The sequence below is a fragment of the Ambystoma mexicanum genome, chromosome 2q, assembly GCF_040938575.1.
Source record: "Ambystoma mexicanum isolate Mex_15411 chromosome 2q, UKY_AmexF1_1, whole genome shotgun sequence".
Taxonomy (NCBI): Eukaryota; Metazoa; Chordata; class Amphibia; order Caudata; family Ambystomatidae; genus Ambystoma; species Ambystoma mexicanum.
The window spans coordinates 1,439,355,460-1,439,374,425 of record NC_090924.1 but is presented as its reverse complement, the minus strand read 5'-3'; the positions used below and the strand labels follow the sequence as shown (position 1 = coordinate 1,439,374,425).

The window sequence follows — 18,966 nt, the reverse complement described above, 5'->3', positions numbered from 1 at the left end:
TCACCTGGGTCCGGTGTTTGCCGGTGTCTTCGATCGCTGCCTTCTTGCGAACGCTCCTGGTCTTGAACAGCGCTGCTCGAGTCTCGTCTGGTTCCAGGTTGCGTTTAGTTCCGGGAACGCAGAGTCCAGGAATCCGGCAGTCTGGGAAATGTTAGTAATGCTCGGAATCAGGAAGGGGGAAAGGGTCAGGAGCGGGTAATAGCACTGGGACAAAGGAAACCATACCACGAGCTACGAACACACGTCTGAGGCTACTTTGCAATAGCATTGAGACGCGCAGAGCCGCAGAAGGCGTGGTCTTTAAATAGATCACGCCGCGTTCAGCGCATGGAGCGAGCAAGGGCTTCAGCTCTGGACGGCCATTTTGGAAGTAGTATGGAATGTAAGCCCCGCTGAGACAAGGACCAGGAGGTCCAAAAGGGGCGTGATCTGAAGTTCATGACAGCATGCCTCCTCCAAAGGCCTTTTCCTCCAGGTTTGCCCGGGTGTATTAGGTGAAATCTTCTGAGCAACCGAGGAGCCTTGATATTTGAAACAGGTTCCCAGGTCCTTTCCCTAGGAGGATATCCTTTCCACTCCACTAGGTATTGAAGATGGCCCCGCTTATACATGGAGTCACAAATCCGGGACACCTCATATTCCAGTTGGTTGTCAACCAGTAGAGGTGGAGGTCTACTAGACTTTCGAGAGGATTGGATGTAGGGCTTCAATAGGGATGTGTGAAAAACTGGATGAATTCTTTTCCAGGAGTCAGGTAGCTTGATTCGATATGAGACAGGATTGATAATCTCCTTGATGGGAAATGGACCATAGTAGCGGGGAGCCAGCTTATTTGGTCGCAAGTGTCGGGGGAGTAGTTTTGATGACAACCACACTCGGTCACTGACCGTATAGGAAGGATCTGGTCTTCTCTTGGAATCCGCATACCTCTTGGTCTGTAATCTGGCTTTCTCTAAGTGTTCTTTAGCCTCCCGGTGAATGTTGATAAGAGTTTCGATCCAGGAGTCAACAGTAGGTACTGGTGTAGGGTAAGGAAGAACCAAGGGTAAAACCAATGGATGGAACCCCTGACTACAATAAAAAGGGCTGGTCTGTAGCGCTGAGTGTTCAGAGTTGTTGTAAGCGAATTCCGCAACGGGTATCAGGAGAGACCAGTGATCCTGGACCTGGGTGGCGAAACATCGGAGATATTGTTCCAGGGTCTGATTTGAACGTTCTGTGGCTCCATTGGTTTGGGGATGATATCCTGAAGAGAGGGCACGTTGGATTCCTAGAATCCGACAGAGGTGTTTCCAGAATTGTAAAATGTATTGGAGAGCCCGATCAGAAATGATCTTGGAAGGAAGCCTATGTAGTCGGAATATGTGTTCCAGAAATATTCCAGCTAGCTCTGAAGAGGAGGGTAGTTTCATCAGTGGCATAAAATGGGCCATATGGGTAAACAAATCTATGGTGACCATGATGGTAGTATGTCCTCGGGAAGGTGGTAACTCCACTATGAAGTCTGTAGCGATGATTTCCCATGGTTTAGAGGGTAGAGTGGGCTGCAGAAGAAGACCCGCCGGTCTTTTGTTATCATGTTAATTTTTGGCACATATCATACAAGCCTGGATGTATTGCTGTACGTCAGACTTCATTTTAGGCCACCAGACTGTCTCTGTATAAAACAGAGGGTGTTGGTGATACCTCGGTGCCCGGAAGGGAGTGTGTCATGACAAAGGTTTATTATTTTCTGCTGTAACTTCCGTGTAGGAATGAGCAATGCATTGTCCTTGAATAAGTAGCCTTCCTTGGCTCTTAATTTCCACTGGTTTCTTCTTGAAATGTCCTTCCATATTTCCGAGGATTGGGTTTGCTATCGGACTTCTTCCAGGAGATTAACTGCTTGGGCTACGAAGATCGTGGGAGAAAACATTTTAGGATATGCCTTATCTTCAGCGGTCACGTAGTCAGGACGGCGAGACAAGGCGTCAGCGATCAGGTTCTGTGATCCAGGGACATGAGTAATGTGGAACTGATACTGGGCAAAAAAGTAGGCCCAACGTGCCTGACGACTGTTCCTGCACTCCAGTGACTGTAGAATCTGAAGGTTTCGATGATCAGTACGGACTTGGACAGGATGTCTGGCTTCCAGAAGTAGGTGTCGCCATTCAGTGAACTCTTGGCGAATGGCTAAGAGTTCCTTTTCCAGGACTGAGTAGTGTGTTTCACTCGGAGTTAAGGTTCTTGAAAGATAAGCAACGGGGTGTTCCAAGTCGTTCTCCATTTTCTGCTTCAACACTGCTCCTATAGTGTAATTAGAGGCATCCGTTTCCACTAAAAAGGGTCGACTTGTATCGGGTTGAGCCAAAATAGGTGCTTGTGTAAACTCGGTCTTCAAACGCTGGAATGCAGTTTCTTGTAATGTTGACCAGACAAAAGGGGTATCCTTCTTTAGCAAAGCCACTATAGGTTGTACAATCTCGGAAAAGGTGGCTATGAACTTTCGGTAGAAATTGGCTAGTCCTAGGAAGGATTGGATTTGTTTCACGGACGTGGGAGTATGCCATGCGAGAATGGCCTTTACTTTTGAAGGATCCATGCCAATTCCCTCTGGACTAAGGATAAATCCCACATAGTGCACAGAGGTAACGTGAAACAAACATTTTTCAGGCTTGGCTAAGAGGTGATGTTCCCGGAGTCTTTGTAGAACTGCCTTTACATGTCCTTCATGCTTCAGAGGATCCTTGGAAAAAATCAATATGTCGTCCAGATAGACAATGACGAAGAGAAACAACATGTCAGAGAACACCCTATCCATAAAACGTTGGAATACTGCTGGGGCGTTGGCTAGTCCAAAGGGCATGACCAGGTACTCGTAGTGGCCAAAGGGTGTTCTAAAGGCGGTCTTCCACTCGTCTCCTTCCCGGATACGGATCAAATGGTAGGCTCCCCTGAGATCCAATTTGGTGAATATTACTGCACCTCTCACGGCTTCCAGGATATCCGATATCAAGGGTAGTGGGTATCGGTCCTTAAGAGTGCATTGGTTTAGGCCAATGTAATCGATGAAAGGTCTAAGTTCCTGGGTATCTTTCTTAGGAACAAAGAACAATGATGCGCCTGCTGGTGATTTTGAAGGTCTTATGGTACCGTTTTCAAGGTTTGTATCCAGATACTCTTTGAGGGCCTTTTTCTCAGGTTCGGAAAGGATAAACATCCTACCGAAAGGGATCACTGCCGAGGGTTCCGTTTCAATTGTGCAGTCTTCGGGTCTGTGTGGAGGTAAGGCCTGGACTATGGCAGTTGAAAATACATCGGCAAATCCTTGGTAGGCCTCTGGAACCTGTATTATATTGGAAACCATGAGTGGAATTTCTTGCTCCTTAGGTGGTTCCTCAGGGGGTGTTAAAGGAGGTTCCAGGGATAGACAATGAGACCTACAAAACTCTGAGCCTAGGAATAGTGATCCTGCTGTCCAGTTTATATACGGATTATGTTTTTGTAACCAGGGCATACCCAATACCATGGGGTAGTGGGCGGACTTAATGATATCGAATCTGATTAGCTCTTGATGGTGGTTTATTGAGAGCTGGATTTCCTTGGTCTGTAGGCTTATGGGCCCTGAACTGAGGGGTCTTCCATCGATGGCTTCCACAGGCTGCATGGTGCTTCAAACCTCATATGGTATTTGATGACTGACAACCCATTCCTGATCTATGAAGATTCCCATAGCTCCACAGTCAACCAAGGCCAGAATGGGGCAGATCTTAGTCTTCGAGGGTGAAAGAAATGCCTGGAGAATGACCAGTTTGTTTTGTCCAGGAGAGTTCAAGGATGGAATTGATGTAGAGCAAACATCTCTCTCCCAAATTTCTGCTCCATTTAAGATCAGGAGCTGGCGTTTCCCGAACGCCGAGGAGGTGCCAGAGGACATTCCCTGACAAATGTTTGTCTGAAGCCCAATACATACACAAACCCGTATGAATCCTTCTCAACCTTTCTTGGGGTGATATGGGTCCACGAAAGGCTCCAATTTGAATGGGTTCTGGTTCTGGGGCTGGACTTGGGTTTGCGTCCGTTCTGGCTGTGCTCTCAAAGGACGTCTTGGGTGGGATTCCCCTGGATTTCTTCTTTTCAGCCTTCCTTTCCTGGATGCGAAAGTCTATTTGCAAGGCAAGGTCCATTAGTGCTTGGAATGAATTTGGTCGAGCCATCCTTGTCAGTTCATCGTTGATCTCATCGTTCATGCCTCTCCTGAACAGGGTAAAACTAGGCTCAGAGGACCAGTCTGCTTCCTTAGCCAATTGTTTAAATCTGGTCACATAAGTGAGCATATCTTGGGATCCCTGTTGAAAGTCCAGCAAGCGTTCTTGGGCAGTATAGACCTGCTCTGGACGGTCAAACATGCCTTTAAGGGCCTGTATGAACCCATCATAGTCATCTAGGAGGGCATCGCCGGAGTTAACAAGGGGTGTTGCCCAAGTTAAGGTGTTGCCGGAAAGGTGGGATATGATGAAAGCAACCTTAGCCCTAGGAGTCGAGAAATAATAAGGCTTAAAGGTAAAGTGGACCAGGCATGAATCCAGGAATCCACGAAGTGTTTTTGCCGAACCATCATACTTGTCAACAGTACAGCCCAACAGGGCACCCTCCTTTGTAGCAGAATCCCAGGATAAGACCAAATGTTTGAGCGCAGCGTTTTCCGCCTTAAGATTTTGGACCTCGGTTGATAATTCTTGCATGCGTCGCATTAGGTCCTGCACGACGGCTTCCATCTCGTTTTTAGGTTCGATCGGGTGGCGTCTCAAACTGTCAAGGAGTTCCCCCCTTCTCACCTGTGTCCGGTGTTTGCCGGTGTCTTCGATCGCTGCCTTCTTGCGAACGCTCCTGGTCTTGAACAGCGCTGCTCGAGTCTCGTCTGGTTCCAGGTTGCGTTTAGTTCCGGGAACGCGAAGTCCAGGAACCCGGGAGTCTGGGAAATGCTAGTAATGCTCGGAATCAGGAAGGGGGAAAGGGTCAGGAGCAGGTAATAGCACTGGGTCAAAGGAAACAATACCGCAAGCTACGCACACACGTTTGAGGCTACTTTGCAATAGCATTGAGACGCGCGGAGCCGCGGAAGGCGTGGTCTATAAATAGATCACGCCGCGTTCAGCGCATGGAGCGAGCAAGGGCTTCAGCTCTGGACGGCCATGTTGGACGTAGTACGGAATGTAAGCCCTGTTGAGACAAGGACCAGGAGGTCCAAAAGGGGCGTGATCTGAAGTTCATGACAAAGATGCAGGGCATTTGTCAGAGGGGACACACCTGTCCTTGTGAGGACATGGGCAAGATTAGAACTCTGTGGCTTGGTTTCTTGAGGAATGGTCGATGAGCGGTGTCTTGAGTCTGTTTGATACTGTTCCTGTTCCAAAGGAGGCTTTGCAGAATTAGGTCATCTAGAGGAGACCAAAGGTAACAGTATAGAGTGGAGTTTCCATCACGTCAAGGGTGAAACATTCAGTTTGATGCTTGATGGCCAATGTCTGGGTTTATGGTGTGTCCAGAGGCTCAATGAGTTATTTTAAAGATTTCCATCCAAGCCATTTGGGGAATTATCACAACTGTATTCTTAGCTAGGTCGAGGAACACATGATCAATGTAGTTTACAGAGGCCCCGGCTTTCAGCAATCAGGAAGTGGTTATTCATTCTGTCTTTGCCTTGTTCAAATTTAAAAGTAAATGATCAAAGTGATTTTGCCATGTTTTACTCTTTACTTTTGCACCCCGCCTTGTAAAACTTGAACATTTTATGCAGGGGATTCAACAGCAGTTAGGTGCAAGTGTTTGGGGGTCACCTGTACGCAATGTGGTTTTTTAGAAAACGTAGTATCTAACATGTTCTTGAGAAGTGGGTACAATAATGTATAAATATGAAATACCCTTTGAAATCTTATGTTTAACCATCTGATATTTCTTCATGATCACGAGTAACCAGGCTATTTAATGTGTTTTATTGAAAAGGGTCATTTTTTACCACTAATTTGTTTTTTACCGAATCCCCTGTTCTTTGACGCAAAATGTAGTGGGGATATTTGGCAAAAACCATTATGGGTTAAGAGGTGGGACAGGGAATGGCCAAGGGTTGGTGCGCAGGACCTCTTGCCCTCAACCCCCATGCATTTTGAGGCAAAGAAAACTACAAAATAAGTCGGTAGTAAAGAAGTTGGAGGTGAAATAAGGGGCATAAAAGCCCATAACACCATGATCCGTATGGTCAAGTGTGTGTTACCCCAAGATGTGAGCAGACACAGTGCTGTCCATATGTTATGCCAAAAAGCTTGTGTAGTGCAAAGCAGATCCTAGTCTATGGGGGTAAATAAATGGGGAAAAGTGAAGAGAGGATAAGGGAGGCAGAAGTAGGATAGAAACGAGACAGGCAAATGTTTATGGCGGCCCCTTACCAGGGAAGTGTATTGCGTGATGTCACCCCTAAGTGGGGAGTACACAGTGCTGGCACTTTAGCTGAACGCATGTCCATAAGAGAGCCTGTTTTCCATAGGTGCACGTGAAAGGGTGCCCTTATTTTTCTTTTCATCAGGGGCAATGTCAATGGGTGCCCATACTGTACTTGCAATTGGACCCCTCTGATAGGCAATGGCACGTCCAGTGGGAGAGCATACAGTCCTTGTTGTACTACCAGGGTGAGCACTTTGAATGGCGCACTTACGGTAGCGTTTTTGTTAATGGAAGCGCTACAGTGAGAAGTTCTGGGTACGTTTATAGTACAGAGGTTGCGTGTCCTCCCACAGCAATCCTGAAAACTGATGTCTTACTCTGTGCAGGTGCCATGATTGTGTTAACTGGTATAGGGACTGTGTGTCAGTCTCCTGTTGTTGTCAGTGCAGTAATAAACGTATGTGTCGTTCTAGATGTGAAAATATAACATTTCAAAAATCTGGGACAATGAAAGCAAAGAAACTCTCAGTAAAGAACGTGAAGAAGACACCTGAATGCCAAGCCAGTTTTTTATGCGACACGATATTGAACAACCCCATACAATTGATGAAAAATCACAAAGGTAAACCTATTCATGCGCTTACATTGAATCTGAGTTATCCCTGATTGTTTTGTAAACATTTTCCTGAGTGGTTAAGTGACTTCACCCGATTGATCCTGCTGTAATGTAAGCACTCAGAGACACAAAGTACCTTGATCTCCCAATGCACATCTCTGGCTATGGGTTCTTCTCTAGTTGTGTGAAACCTTTCCCTAATGTTGGAGGGTGCAATCCAGCTGTACTCCCACTAGAGAGATGCCCATGGAAAATGTAATGCAGAGTCCTGAAACTGGCTGTACGTACCATGTGCCCGTGTTGATGTCAGTGTCTGTGCCAAAGCTGTTTGGTATATGACCTAGCTGACATTGATAGGACTTGGCAGAGTTGTATCCTTGCCCATCAGTGCAGTCGTCTTGTAGCTCAAAAATCTGACAGACCAGAGTTAGTTGTCTGGATTATTGGTGCTTTGGATGTATATTGCCTGTATGTATTGCCTAGCAGGTGTAAGGTGGGGTTCCGCTGAGGTAGACTGGGTCGAACAGGGTGCACGTTGACTGGTGCAGCGCAAACTTGAATTTTGGTATAAACTTCATCACGCCCCACCATGTAAGCGTTTGATACCTGCCTTTTACTGCTTTCATGCCATGTTTTTGTAGTCCTGCATGGCTCTAGCTTTGGTGTCCCAAGGACATAACAGTTATGGCCAGTTGGCGAATGATGTCCGATCCAGACCTCAATTTACATGTGGTCAAGATGCCTGGGAGGACACCTGCAAAGTGTCCCTGGGATCTCTGCACGGATCCAAGAAGGCAATGATGCAATCTCATGGGAGTGACAGCAGCCAGCTACATCGGCACTGGCTGTGACGCATATCCTAGGAGGAGCTGGCAAGATCTGTACCTCTGATAAAATGCCTGGGAAGACACCTGCAAAGTGTCCCTGGGATCTCTGCACGGATCCAAGAAGGCAAGGATGCAATCCCATGGGAGTGGCAGCAGCCAGCTACATCGGCACTGGCTGTGACGCATATCCTAGGAGGAGCTGGCAAGATCTGTACCTCTGATAAAATGCCTGGGAAGATACCTGCAAAGTGTCCCCGGGATCTCTGCACGGATCCAAGAAGGCAATGATGCAATCCCATGGGAGTGACAGCAGCCAGCTACATCGGCACTGGCTGTGACGCATATCCTAGGAGGAGCTGGCAAGATCTGTACCTCTGATAAAATGCCTGGGAAGACACCTGCCAAGTGTCCCTGGGATCTCTGCACGGATCCAAGAAGGCAAGGATGCAATCTCATGGGAGTGACAGCAGCCAGCTACATCAGCACTGGCTGTGACGCATATCCTAGGAGGAGCTGGCAAGATCTGTACCCCTGATAAAATGCCTGGGAAGATACCTGCAAAGTGTCCCCGGGATCTCTGCACGGATCCAAGAAGGCAAGGATGCAATCTCATGGGAGTGACAGCAGCCAGCTACATCGGCACTGGCTGTGACGCATATCCTAGGAGGAGCTGGCAAGATCTGTACCCCTGATAAAATGCCTGGGAAGATACCTGCAAATTGTCCCTGGGATCTCTGCACGGATCCAAGAAGGCAAGGATGCAATCTCATGGGAGTGACAGCAGCCAGCTACATCGGCACTGGCTGTGACGCATATCCTAGGAGGAGCTGGCAAGATCTGTACCCCTGATAAAATGCCTGGGAAGATACCTGCAAAGTGTCCCTGGGATCTCTGCACGGATCCAAGAAGGCAAGGATGCAATCCCATGGGAGTGGCAGCAGCCAGCTACATCGGCACTGGCTGTGACGCATATCCTAGGAGGAGCTGGCAAGATCTGTACCTCTGATAAAATGCCTAGGAAGATACCTGCAAAGTGTCCCTGGGATCTCTGCACGGATTCAAGAAGGCAATGATGCAATCCCATGGGAGTGACAGCAGCCAGCTACATCGGCACTGGCTGTGACGCATATCCTAGGAGGAGCTGGCAAGATCTGTACCTCTGATAAAATGCCTGGTGTCCCTGGGATCTCTGCACGGATCCAAGAAGGCAAGGATGCAATCCCATGGGAGTGACAGCAGCCAGCTGCATCGGCACTGGCTGTGACGCATATCCTAGGAGGAGCTGGCAAGATCTGTACCTCTGATAAAATGCCTGGGAAGACACCCGCCAAGTGTCCCTGGGATCTCTGCACGGATCCAAGAAGGCAATGATGCAATCTCATGGGAGTGACAGCAGCCAGCTACATCGGCACTGGCTGTGACGCATATCCTAGGACGAGCTGGCAAGATCTGTACCCCTGATAAATGCCTGGTAAGATACCTGCAAAGTGTCCCTGGGATCTCTGCACGGATCCAAGAAGGCAATGATGCAATCTCATGGGAGTGACAGCAGCCAGCTACATCGGCACTGGCTGTGACGCATATCCTAGGACGAGCTGGCAAGATCTGTACCCCTGATAAAATGCCTGGGAAGATACCTGCAAAGTGTCCCTGGGATCTCTGCACGGATCCAAGAAGGCAAGGATGCAATCTCATGGGAGTGACAGCAGCCAGCTACATCGGCACTGGCTGTGACGCATATCCTAGGAGGAGCTGGCAAGATCTGTACCCCTGATAAAATGCCTGGGAAGATACCTGCAAAGTGTCCCTGGGATCTCTGCACGGATCCAAGAAGGCAAGGATGCAATCCCATGGGAGTGGCAGCAGCCAGCTACATCGGCACTGGCTGTGACGCATATCCTAGGAGGAGCTGGCAAGATCTGTACCTCTGATAAAATGCCTGGGAAGACACCCGCCAAGTGTCCCTGGGATCTCTGCACGGATCCAAGAAGGCAATGATGCAATCTCATGGGAGTGACAGCAGCCAGCTACATCGGCACTGGCTGTGACGCATATCCTAGGACGAGCTGGCAAGATCTGTACCCCTGATAAATGCCTGGTAAGATACCTGCAAAGTGTCCCTGGGATCTCTGCACGGATCCAAGAAGGCAATGATGCAATCCCATGGGAGTGACAGCAGCCAGCTACATCGGCACTGGCTGTGACGCATATCCTAGGACGAGCTGGCAAGATCTGTGCCCCTGATAAAATGCCTGGTAAGATACCTGCAAAGTGTCCCTGGGATCTCTGCACGGATCCAAGAAGGCAAGGATGCAATCTCATGGGAGTGACAGCAGCCAGCTACATCGGCACTGGCTGTGACGCATATCCTAGGAGGAGCTGGCAAGATCTGTACCTCTGATAAAATGCCTGGTGTCCCTGGGATCTCTGCACGGATCCAAGAAGGCAAGGATGCAATCTCATGGGAGTGGCAGCAGCCAGCTATATCGGCACTGGCTGTGACGCATATCCTAGGAGGAGCTGGCAAGATCTGTACCTCTGATGGTGCAGTGTACAGCTTCTAAGTTGTAATGGTGGCCTGTTGTATCATAGAGTGGCAACTATAGCATCTGCAAACCAATACAGTGGCCAAATGAACCAAAGAGTGTACATCAAAGGCTTCACTGCTATATACATGTTCTCGTTGTAAAGATAAGGTACAGAACTGAACAGGATTTACAAAAGTGCCATGACCTCAAGGTTTTGAAGTCGAGTCTTGGAACATTTCAAGAGTACTGTCACTCTTACCAAACCTAATCATTGTCTGAGTTAGCAGAACTGTCCCAAATGTTGAATTGTTGCATCTGGTATTGTTACATAGCCACGACTTCTTTTAGATTTGCTTCAGTGGTTAAATTCAATACACAGATAATGTGTTACTGCAGGTTCAAAATAAACCTTGCCCGGGCCTTACCAGCCTCAGAAGGCTCTGAGCCTCTGCGGCGACCTGAGTGTTATCCGCGACTGGCCACCGTGGAAAGGGAAAAGGGTCTACATGTAGTCCCTTCGTCCCTTTCCATGGTGGCAATGTTTTTTTTTACTTTTTTGTCATATTGGTTTTAATGGCCACCATGGCAAGGGAGAATGTACTATACGTAGTCCCTTCTGCCCGATCCCCGACTGCCATTTATTTTGGTGAGTTTTCTTCGAGTCAAGAAATGGTTGCCTTGGTATGACATGGTGGGGTACTAATGCCAATATGTCCCTAAGAGGGGGGGGGCATTAAATATGGCCCCAGGAGCATTACCTGACCGGTAAGGCCCTCCCTCCCGTCTTGTCTAATTCTTGTATGTCACTGTACATACATCAAAGGGAACTCAACACAGCACAATACTATACTGTAGTAATCGAGAAGTCTTGCAAAGACCTGCTCTGACAAAACCTACCTAGTCACTCTGCAAGCAACTCGCTTGATCTCCTCTCTTAGCAACTTACACTACTGCCAAGCCATCTCTTTCAGACCACTCCATTGTATCCTTAAACTCATTCCTTAGTTCTCCTAAACACATAACTATTAACTACTCTTTCAGCTAGTGACCTTGCTGGATACTGTGCTTCCAAAATCAGGGAATCTCTTATCACTCTCCTCTTACTCCCTCCTCCTCCTCGTACTTTCTTCACTGCACCTACACTACCATACTTCACTGCCTCTATCTCACACTTCAGTCACACCACCACTGAGGAAATCGTTGCACTGCTGATTGATGCTAACCCCTCCTGTGCCCCATCAGATGCTTTTGCCAAGCCTATTGCCCCTCTAGTGGCCTCTTACCTCGCTAATCTCTTCAGCTTGTCCTTGGACTCAGCCTCCTTTCCCTCTACTTTAAAAATGACTATGGGTCATCCCTTCTGAAAAAGCGAGGTGCTGACCCAAACCTGCTGACCAACGTTTGACTTGTGTCGCTTGTTCCTCACTACTCTATGGTGTTCGAAAGAGCGGTATTGAACTACCTTACTAAATATGTTGACATGCACAACCTTCGTGACCCCATCCAAGCTAGTTTCTGCTCCTGCCTGGCAGCAAAAGCAAATCCATGCAGGTTGCACACATGGACAGAGAAGGCTTTCCCCACTTTCCTGCTTTGCTGGACTCCCCTCTGCCCCCCACGACCCCTGCTCAGCAGCCCCAGGGCGTGTCTGTCTGCAGGTTTCACAAGGCTCCAGTGCAGACGGCAAACAGAGCCTGAGCCCCACCCGTATTGCCTGGGCCATGGCCTGGCAAAGCATCAGGGCCATCATGAGGAGGGGGCACAGAAGGGGACACCTTATCGTGGGACTTGTGCCTGTTGACAGCACGCAGATGTAAAGGGAGCATTTTTGTATTTTCGTTTTGGTCTCATAGCACTAATGTGCAATGAGAAGTTATCTGAGAGGGAGGGAGCAGAGAGCAAGCACCCAGCCAGCAGGATCCTACATGTTTCTATGGTGTCTAGGACAAGTGTGCATTTATCACCATTCACCGCACTAAGCAATAGCTTTCGGGTGGTAGTGCCGCCGGGGACTGGGGCAGAACTGGTGGATAGGCAAAGGCCAGTGCAGTGCCAGTCTTGCCACTGTCACCAACGGTGCGGTGCGGACACTGCACCCCGCCTGCCAGTGCCTGGAAAATAAAGTGCTGCCTAGCCTGCACTGCACTCAAACATGCACAATAGGGCTGGGGGCTGGTGACGGCTTCAAGACTCTCACCAGACTCATCTATACCAGAGAGGCTCACTGTGCACGAAGGGATGGGCGAGAGCTCGTTGTGCACGAAGGTACAGGCGGGAGCTCGGAACTGCACTATATCAGAGATGCTCACTGTGCACGAAGGGATGGGCGAGAGCTCGATGGGCACGAAGGTATGGGCGAGAGCTCGCTGTGCACAAAGGTATGGGTCGGAGCTCGGAACTGCACTATACCAGAGAGGGCTCGCTGTGCACGAAGGGATGAGTGGGAGCTCAGAACTGCACTATGCCAGCGAGGGCTCACTGTGCACGAAGGGATGGGAGCTCTGAACTGCACTATACCAGAGAGGGCTCACTGTGCACGAATGTATGGGTGGAAGCTCGATGTGCACGAAGGTATGGGCGAGAGCTTGCTGTGCACAAAGGTATGGGTGGGAGCTCGGAACTGCACTATACCAGAGAGGGCTTGCTGTGCACGAAGGTATGGGTGGGAGCCCGGAACTGCAGGCATGGGTGGAACTCAGAACTGCACTATGCCAGATAGGGCTCACTGTGCACGAAGGGATGGGAGCTCTGAACTGCACTATAACAGAGAGGGCTCACTGTGCACGAAGGTATGGGTGGGAGCTTGGAACTGCACTATACCAGAGAGGGCTCACTGTGCACGAAGGTATGGGTGGGAGCTCAGAACTGCACTATGCCAGAGAGGGCTTGCTGTGCACGAAGGTATGGGTGGGAGCCTGGAACTGCAGGCATGGGTGGAACTCAGAACTGCACTATGCCAGATAGGGCTCACTGTGCACGAAGGGATGGGAGCTCTGAACTGCACTATGCCAGAGAGGGCTCACTGTGCACGAAGGTATGGGTGGGAGCTTGGAACTGCACTATACCAGAGCGGGCTCACTAGGCATGAAGGTATGGGTGGGAGCTCGGAACTGCACTATACCAGAGAGGGCTCACTGTGCACGAAGGTATGGGTGGGAGCTCGGAACTGCACTATACCAGAGAGGGCTCACTGTGCACGAAGGTACGGGTGGGAGCTTGTAACTGCACTATACCATGGAGGGCTCACTGTGCACGAAGGTACGGATGGGAGCTCGGAACTGCACTATACCAGAGAGGGCTTGCTGTGCATGATGGTATGGGTAGTAGCTTGGAACTACACTATACCAGAGAGGGCTCGATGTGCCTGAAGGTACGGGTGGGAGCTCGGAACTGCACTATAGCAGAGAGGGCTCACGGTGCATGAAGGTACGGGTGGGAGCTCGGAACTGCACTATACCAGAGAGGGCTCACTGTGCATGAAGGTACGGGTGGGAGCTCGGAACTGCACTATGCCAGAGAGGGCTCACTGTGCATGAAGGTATGGGTGGGAGCTCGGAACTGCACTATGCCAGAGGGCTCACTGTGCATGCAGGTATGGGTGGGAGCTCGGAACTGCACTATGCCAGAGAGGGCTCACTGTGCATGCAGGTATGGGTGGGAGCTCTGAACTGCACTATGCAAGAGGGCTCGCTGTGCATGCAGGTATGGGTGGGAGCTCGGAACTGCACTATGCCAGAGGGCTCACTGTGCATGCAGGTATGGGGGGGAGCTCGGAACTGCACTATGCCAGAGAGGGCTCACTGTGCATGCAGGTATGGGTGGGAGCTCGGAACTGCACTATGCCAGAGAGGGCTCACTGTGCATGCAGGTATGGGTGGGAGCTCGGAACTGCACTATGCCAGAGAGGGCTCACTGTGCATGCAGGTATGGGTGGGAGCTCGGAACTGCACTATGCCAGAGGGCTCGCTGTGCATGCAGGTATGGGTGGGAGCTCGGAACTGCACTATGCCAGAGAGGGCTCACTGTGCATGCAGGTATGGGTGGGAGCTCGGAACTGCACTATGCCAGAGGGCTCGCTGTGCATGCAGGTATGGGTGGGAGCTCGGAACTGCACTATGCCAGAGGGCTCGCTGTGCATGCAGGTATGGGTGGGAGCTCGGAACTGCACTATGCCAGAGAGGGCTCACTGTGCATGAAGGTACGGGTGGGAGCTCGGAACTGCACTATGCCAGAGAGGGCTCACTGTGCATGAAGGTACGGGTGGGAGCTCGGAACTGCACTATGCCAGAGAGGGCTCACTGTGCATGAAGGTACGGGTGGGAGCTCGGAACTGCACTATACCAGAGAGGGCTCACTGTGCATGAAGGTACGGGTGGGAGCTCGGAACTGCACTATACCAGAGAGGGCTCACTGTGCATGAAGATACGGGTGGGAGCTCGGAACTGCTGGCCGTTATCATTTAGTGACACTTTCTATGAGAAAATACCCACCCTAATGAGAGGTTTTTTATTCCGTAAATATAAGATATATTGTGGGCGTTTTATACGGCATGTGTCTGCATTGCTTTCTTTTCCGTGGTGCAGCTGGGGCAGCGTGTGTGGCATACTGAATGACAACGAGGGCCTGTAGTGGGCACGCACATGCGATTTAAAATGTCCGTGTTCACACCACACTGGCGCCCCCTTTTGAGGTGATTGTAAAGACTGGAGGGGGGGGTGTCTGTACTCATGCTCTCTATATGGCAGAGCAGAGGCACAGAGCACCCCAGCCAAGGTTCACTGATTGGTAATGTGGACGAGCAATCCAGGCTTAAGCTCTCAGGAGGTGAGTACAGTGTAGTCCCAAAGCCCCCATCAAGGACTGTCCACACACTGTTAATGATCTTTATTTAAATAAAGTTAACGTTATGTGCACAATCACAATAACACACTTTGTTGTCAGGCAATTCTAAAATGATATCGCCTCTTCAATCTCCTGGCACTTTGTTTCGTGATTCCTCGGCGGTCCCCTTCTACGGTCGGCAGCCTTTCGAGGGTCTGAGTTCCAGGGAGCCTTGGTGAAGATTAGTGGGTGCACGATGGTCCCTCGTAGCTCGGAAAGAGGTCTCCCAGCCAGGCCCTCTCTTGGATCAGTTCCTTGATGGTCATGCAGCTTTCAGATTGGCCAAGGACAGCAGCAGCAATTCTTCTTTTTCCAGCGGGCCTCAAAGTTAAGCATCAGTTTCGACTTCAGCTTCTGAACGATTTCCATCAATGAGAGGTCCCCAGATATACTGTTGGTCTCTCATTCACACTGCTGGGTCACACTCAGGCAACCAATCATTTAGAAGGGCATTCAGGCAGGCAGTCAGCCAATCAGGCTTACAGTGTATTGAGGCCATTCTTCCCCATCCAGACACTCACAACCCGGAAAGTGGATTCGGACAAGCACCCCGCCATTCAGCACTCCACACTGTATTCATACTAGTTTCGGGCAGGGCCGTCTCAATCATTGTGTCACACACCAGAAACTAGACACCCATAACAGGAAGTGTATATTGGTCACACACTCCATTCACCCAGCTCCCACCCCAAAAGTGTACCCACAACATACAGTCATTGGGAAGGCTCCAGCCAGTCTGGCCTGGACTTCCCCAAAACACCATATATGGAACTTCCACCCAACAGCCAGTCAGGGGAAGGGACAGAGTCAGGGCTTCCCAGGACTTCAGGAAAACAAGATAACAGGCAATAAAAAGCAAGAAGCCACGGGGATTCCTATTGCAGGGTCTGGGTATCCCAAAATGGCGGATACTCGGAGCACCTGTGAAATTCAGCCTGGAGCTGCCACCAGCCCATACCCTTCTCTGTGGGCCGCACACAGATGTCCAAAAACATACACTAGGGATGCAGGTTTGTACCCCCACCAATGGGTGCCATAAGGGTATCCCAAGGGTCTGTTCACGAAAACAAAGAGGCAGAGCTGCACCGCCAGGAGTCGCACATGAACTCCTGTGCGGAAAAATAGACAGAACACATGATAAAAAGGAATAAAGGACAAAGATACGGAAGCCCTGTCCCTCCGATACATTTCCAGCATCACAGTGATCGGTTGGGGATTGCTAGGAAAGCTCAATTTCCCAGCTGCCTTCTGGGTATATGAAGGGCAGCACAAGATGAGTGGGGCCAGTGCTGGATAAAACCCTGTGGAGGCCCCCAGGCAAATTATCTCCTAATACGTTTTTAATTTTCTGCACTGCTTTATTTTGATCCATTGTCACGGACCCTTAAAAGGAGTGGGGCCGATAGGCCGGTGCCTACTTGGTCTAATGGATAATCTGGCAGTGAGTTGGGCCAATTTCAAAATGTTCTTTAGGGGGCGTGGGGCCCATGCCTGCACCTGAAACACGCTACCTATGTATATGTTAAAATGTAGTGTTTGATGAAGGTTTTCAAATTCAAAAGGCCAGTGAAGAATTGTTTTTCTGGTACAAGCAATTTTGGGTGCTGGAGATTTGTATCCCTGAAGCACACCGCTGTACCTCTCAGCTTAGATAATGACTTGGCGGGTGATTGAACTGTCTATTCATTTCATTGGGCTCTCATCCGTCTAAAAGAACATCTTGTGATTTCACCCACCCTCAGGGCAGCTGAGGTTGAGAGGTATGCATACCCGAGCACCCGAGCACCCAGTCAATATATCATAAGGACTAGGAATAACACTTGTTTATAAATGATCATGGAATTGTATGGATTATATTATTATAGTATACCATGGAGAACCGATGTATATTGCAATGGGGGAAATCCCTAGTCTCTTTGTTGTATTTGCATAATATGAGCCACTCCTTCAATTTAACTAGGCTCCAAAAATATTTATTACACCACCATCCCATAGCAAATAATAGAAAACAGGGCGAAAATGGTCGGTGATTATTAGGTTCTATGTGAAAAGACCTCATTATTAAGGTCTCATGAGAAAAATACCTTTTTTTAAATCATAGATCCCGAGACCTTAATAATGAGGTCTTTTCACACAGAACACCCTTTTTTTAAAATGAGGAGGGGTTTTCACACCCGAGCTCCCCTTTTCTCTTCCACCCACCTCCGATTTTCCCACATTATTTCCTCGCACCACCCGCCTCCCAAGACTTCCCTTATTCAAAACACATATATATATACAAACAACACACCCATGCAGCCACACACTTATCCATTCTCCTCGTCCTGCACTTCCCGGTCCCGCTGAGCCTGCCAGCCCCTGCGTGCACTCGTGTATGGCAGAGGCATGACAGATTTAGAAAGACCGCCCTGTGTGGTCACTGAGCGGTCTTTCAAAATCGATTTTTTTGCAAAGAGATCTTTAGAAAAAGATCCTTTCACCTAGAAGGTATTATTAAGCACGTTTTGGGGAGATGTGTCTTTGGCCAGCAGGTACACATTTAGCCCCTTAGTCACAGAGTGATTTCCAATAGGGTTTTGCCATTATAAAACGCTTCTGTGAATTAGGCCCTTAAAGTGAGACAGCCTCTATTTTATGATGACCTACTTCTTGACGGAATGTATCAGTCTCAGCTGCGTCTTGATTCTGAGACGTGCTGTCCTCTGTACTGAAGAACTAAGAAAAGCAGCCAGTGGGGAAATTGAACCTCAAATGATCACTTAAGAAGAAGGTTGTAAGCTTTCTTTGTCATATTCACAGCTCACTCCATCTGCACCCTCAAGGCTCCATTTCAATTGAAAGAAATGAAGTTCCTGCCTACCCTTAATCTTGCCTACACTTACTCTTGGCCAACAGGCCTCTTTTGCCTGGTGATGTGTGCAGTGCTCACGGTCACTTAGTGACGCCACAGTGCCTAGGGAGAGAAGGGAGTTTAGTTTTCCCAATTAACAGTCTCTCTGTGGCAGTTTGGTAATTTGTTACTTTTCGAATCAGTGTAATTATTTAAGGAAACAAAGGCTAATATTTTAGACAAGAGTCACGTGCCATATGACCACTACACTGGTGAAGGGTGCAGTCCAAATCCTGCTTTGCGTTGTATAACATATGTAGGCTACACCGCGATAACCATGGTATATCGCCATTTGGCAAGAACGTTATACCAAAAAAAAGTCCCTACCGTGACACCCCTCTGCCAATCCACTAAAACAGCCCTCATGAATATCTCCAACTTTATTGCCTCTGCTAAATCATAATCCTTCTTGCTTTATCTGCTTCCTTTGATACCGTCAATCACTTTGATCTTCTCCATACTCTCTCTGCTTGGGATTTCGTGATCAAGAACTTGCCTGGATCGAGTCCTACGGGCACCTCATCAATTCTATGCTTCCTGGAAGAACACCACCTCTCACCTTGCTCCTCTTATGGAGTTCTTTAAGGCTCCGTCTTGGGTCCCCTCCTGTTCACACTGTACACATATCTCCTCCTTTAGGTACTCGTACCAACTCTTCACAGACAACACCCAAATCTTTTTCTCCTTTCCTGGACTGTCCACTGACCTGTCTACCAAAATCTCCCACTTTCTCTATGCTATTAAATACTGGATGGCCTTATACTCTTGTTTTGTAGAACTCCTCCAAAACAGGTGTTTTCTTCC

General features: G+C 49.0%; 1 protein-coding gene across 1 annotated transcript in view; it reads left to right on the top strand.

Moving 5' to 3' along the window:
• LOC138570244 (E3 ubiquitin-protein ligase TRIM15-like) overlaps positions 1-18,966 on the top strand; it is a 541,749-nt gene that overhangs the window by 386,850 nt on the left and 135,933 nt on the right. The window contains exon 5 of the mRNA XM_069648994.1: positions 6,894-7,042. Within this exon, the coding sequence (XP_069505095.1) occupies positions 6,894-7,042 (149 nt within the window). The remainder of the gene's footprint in view (positions 1-6,893; positions 7,043-18,966) is intronic.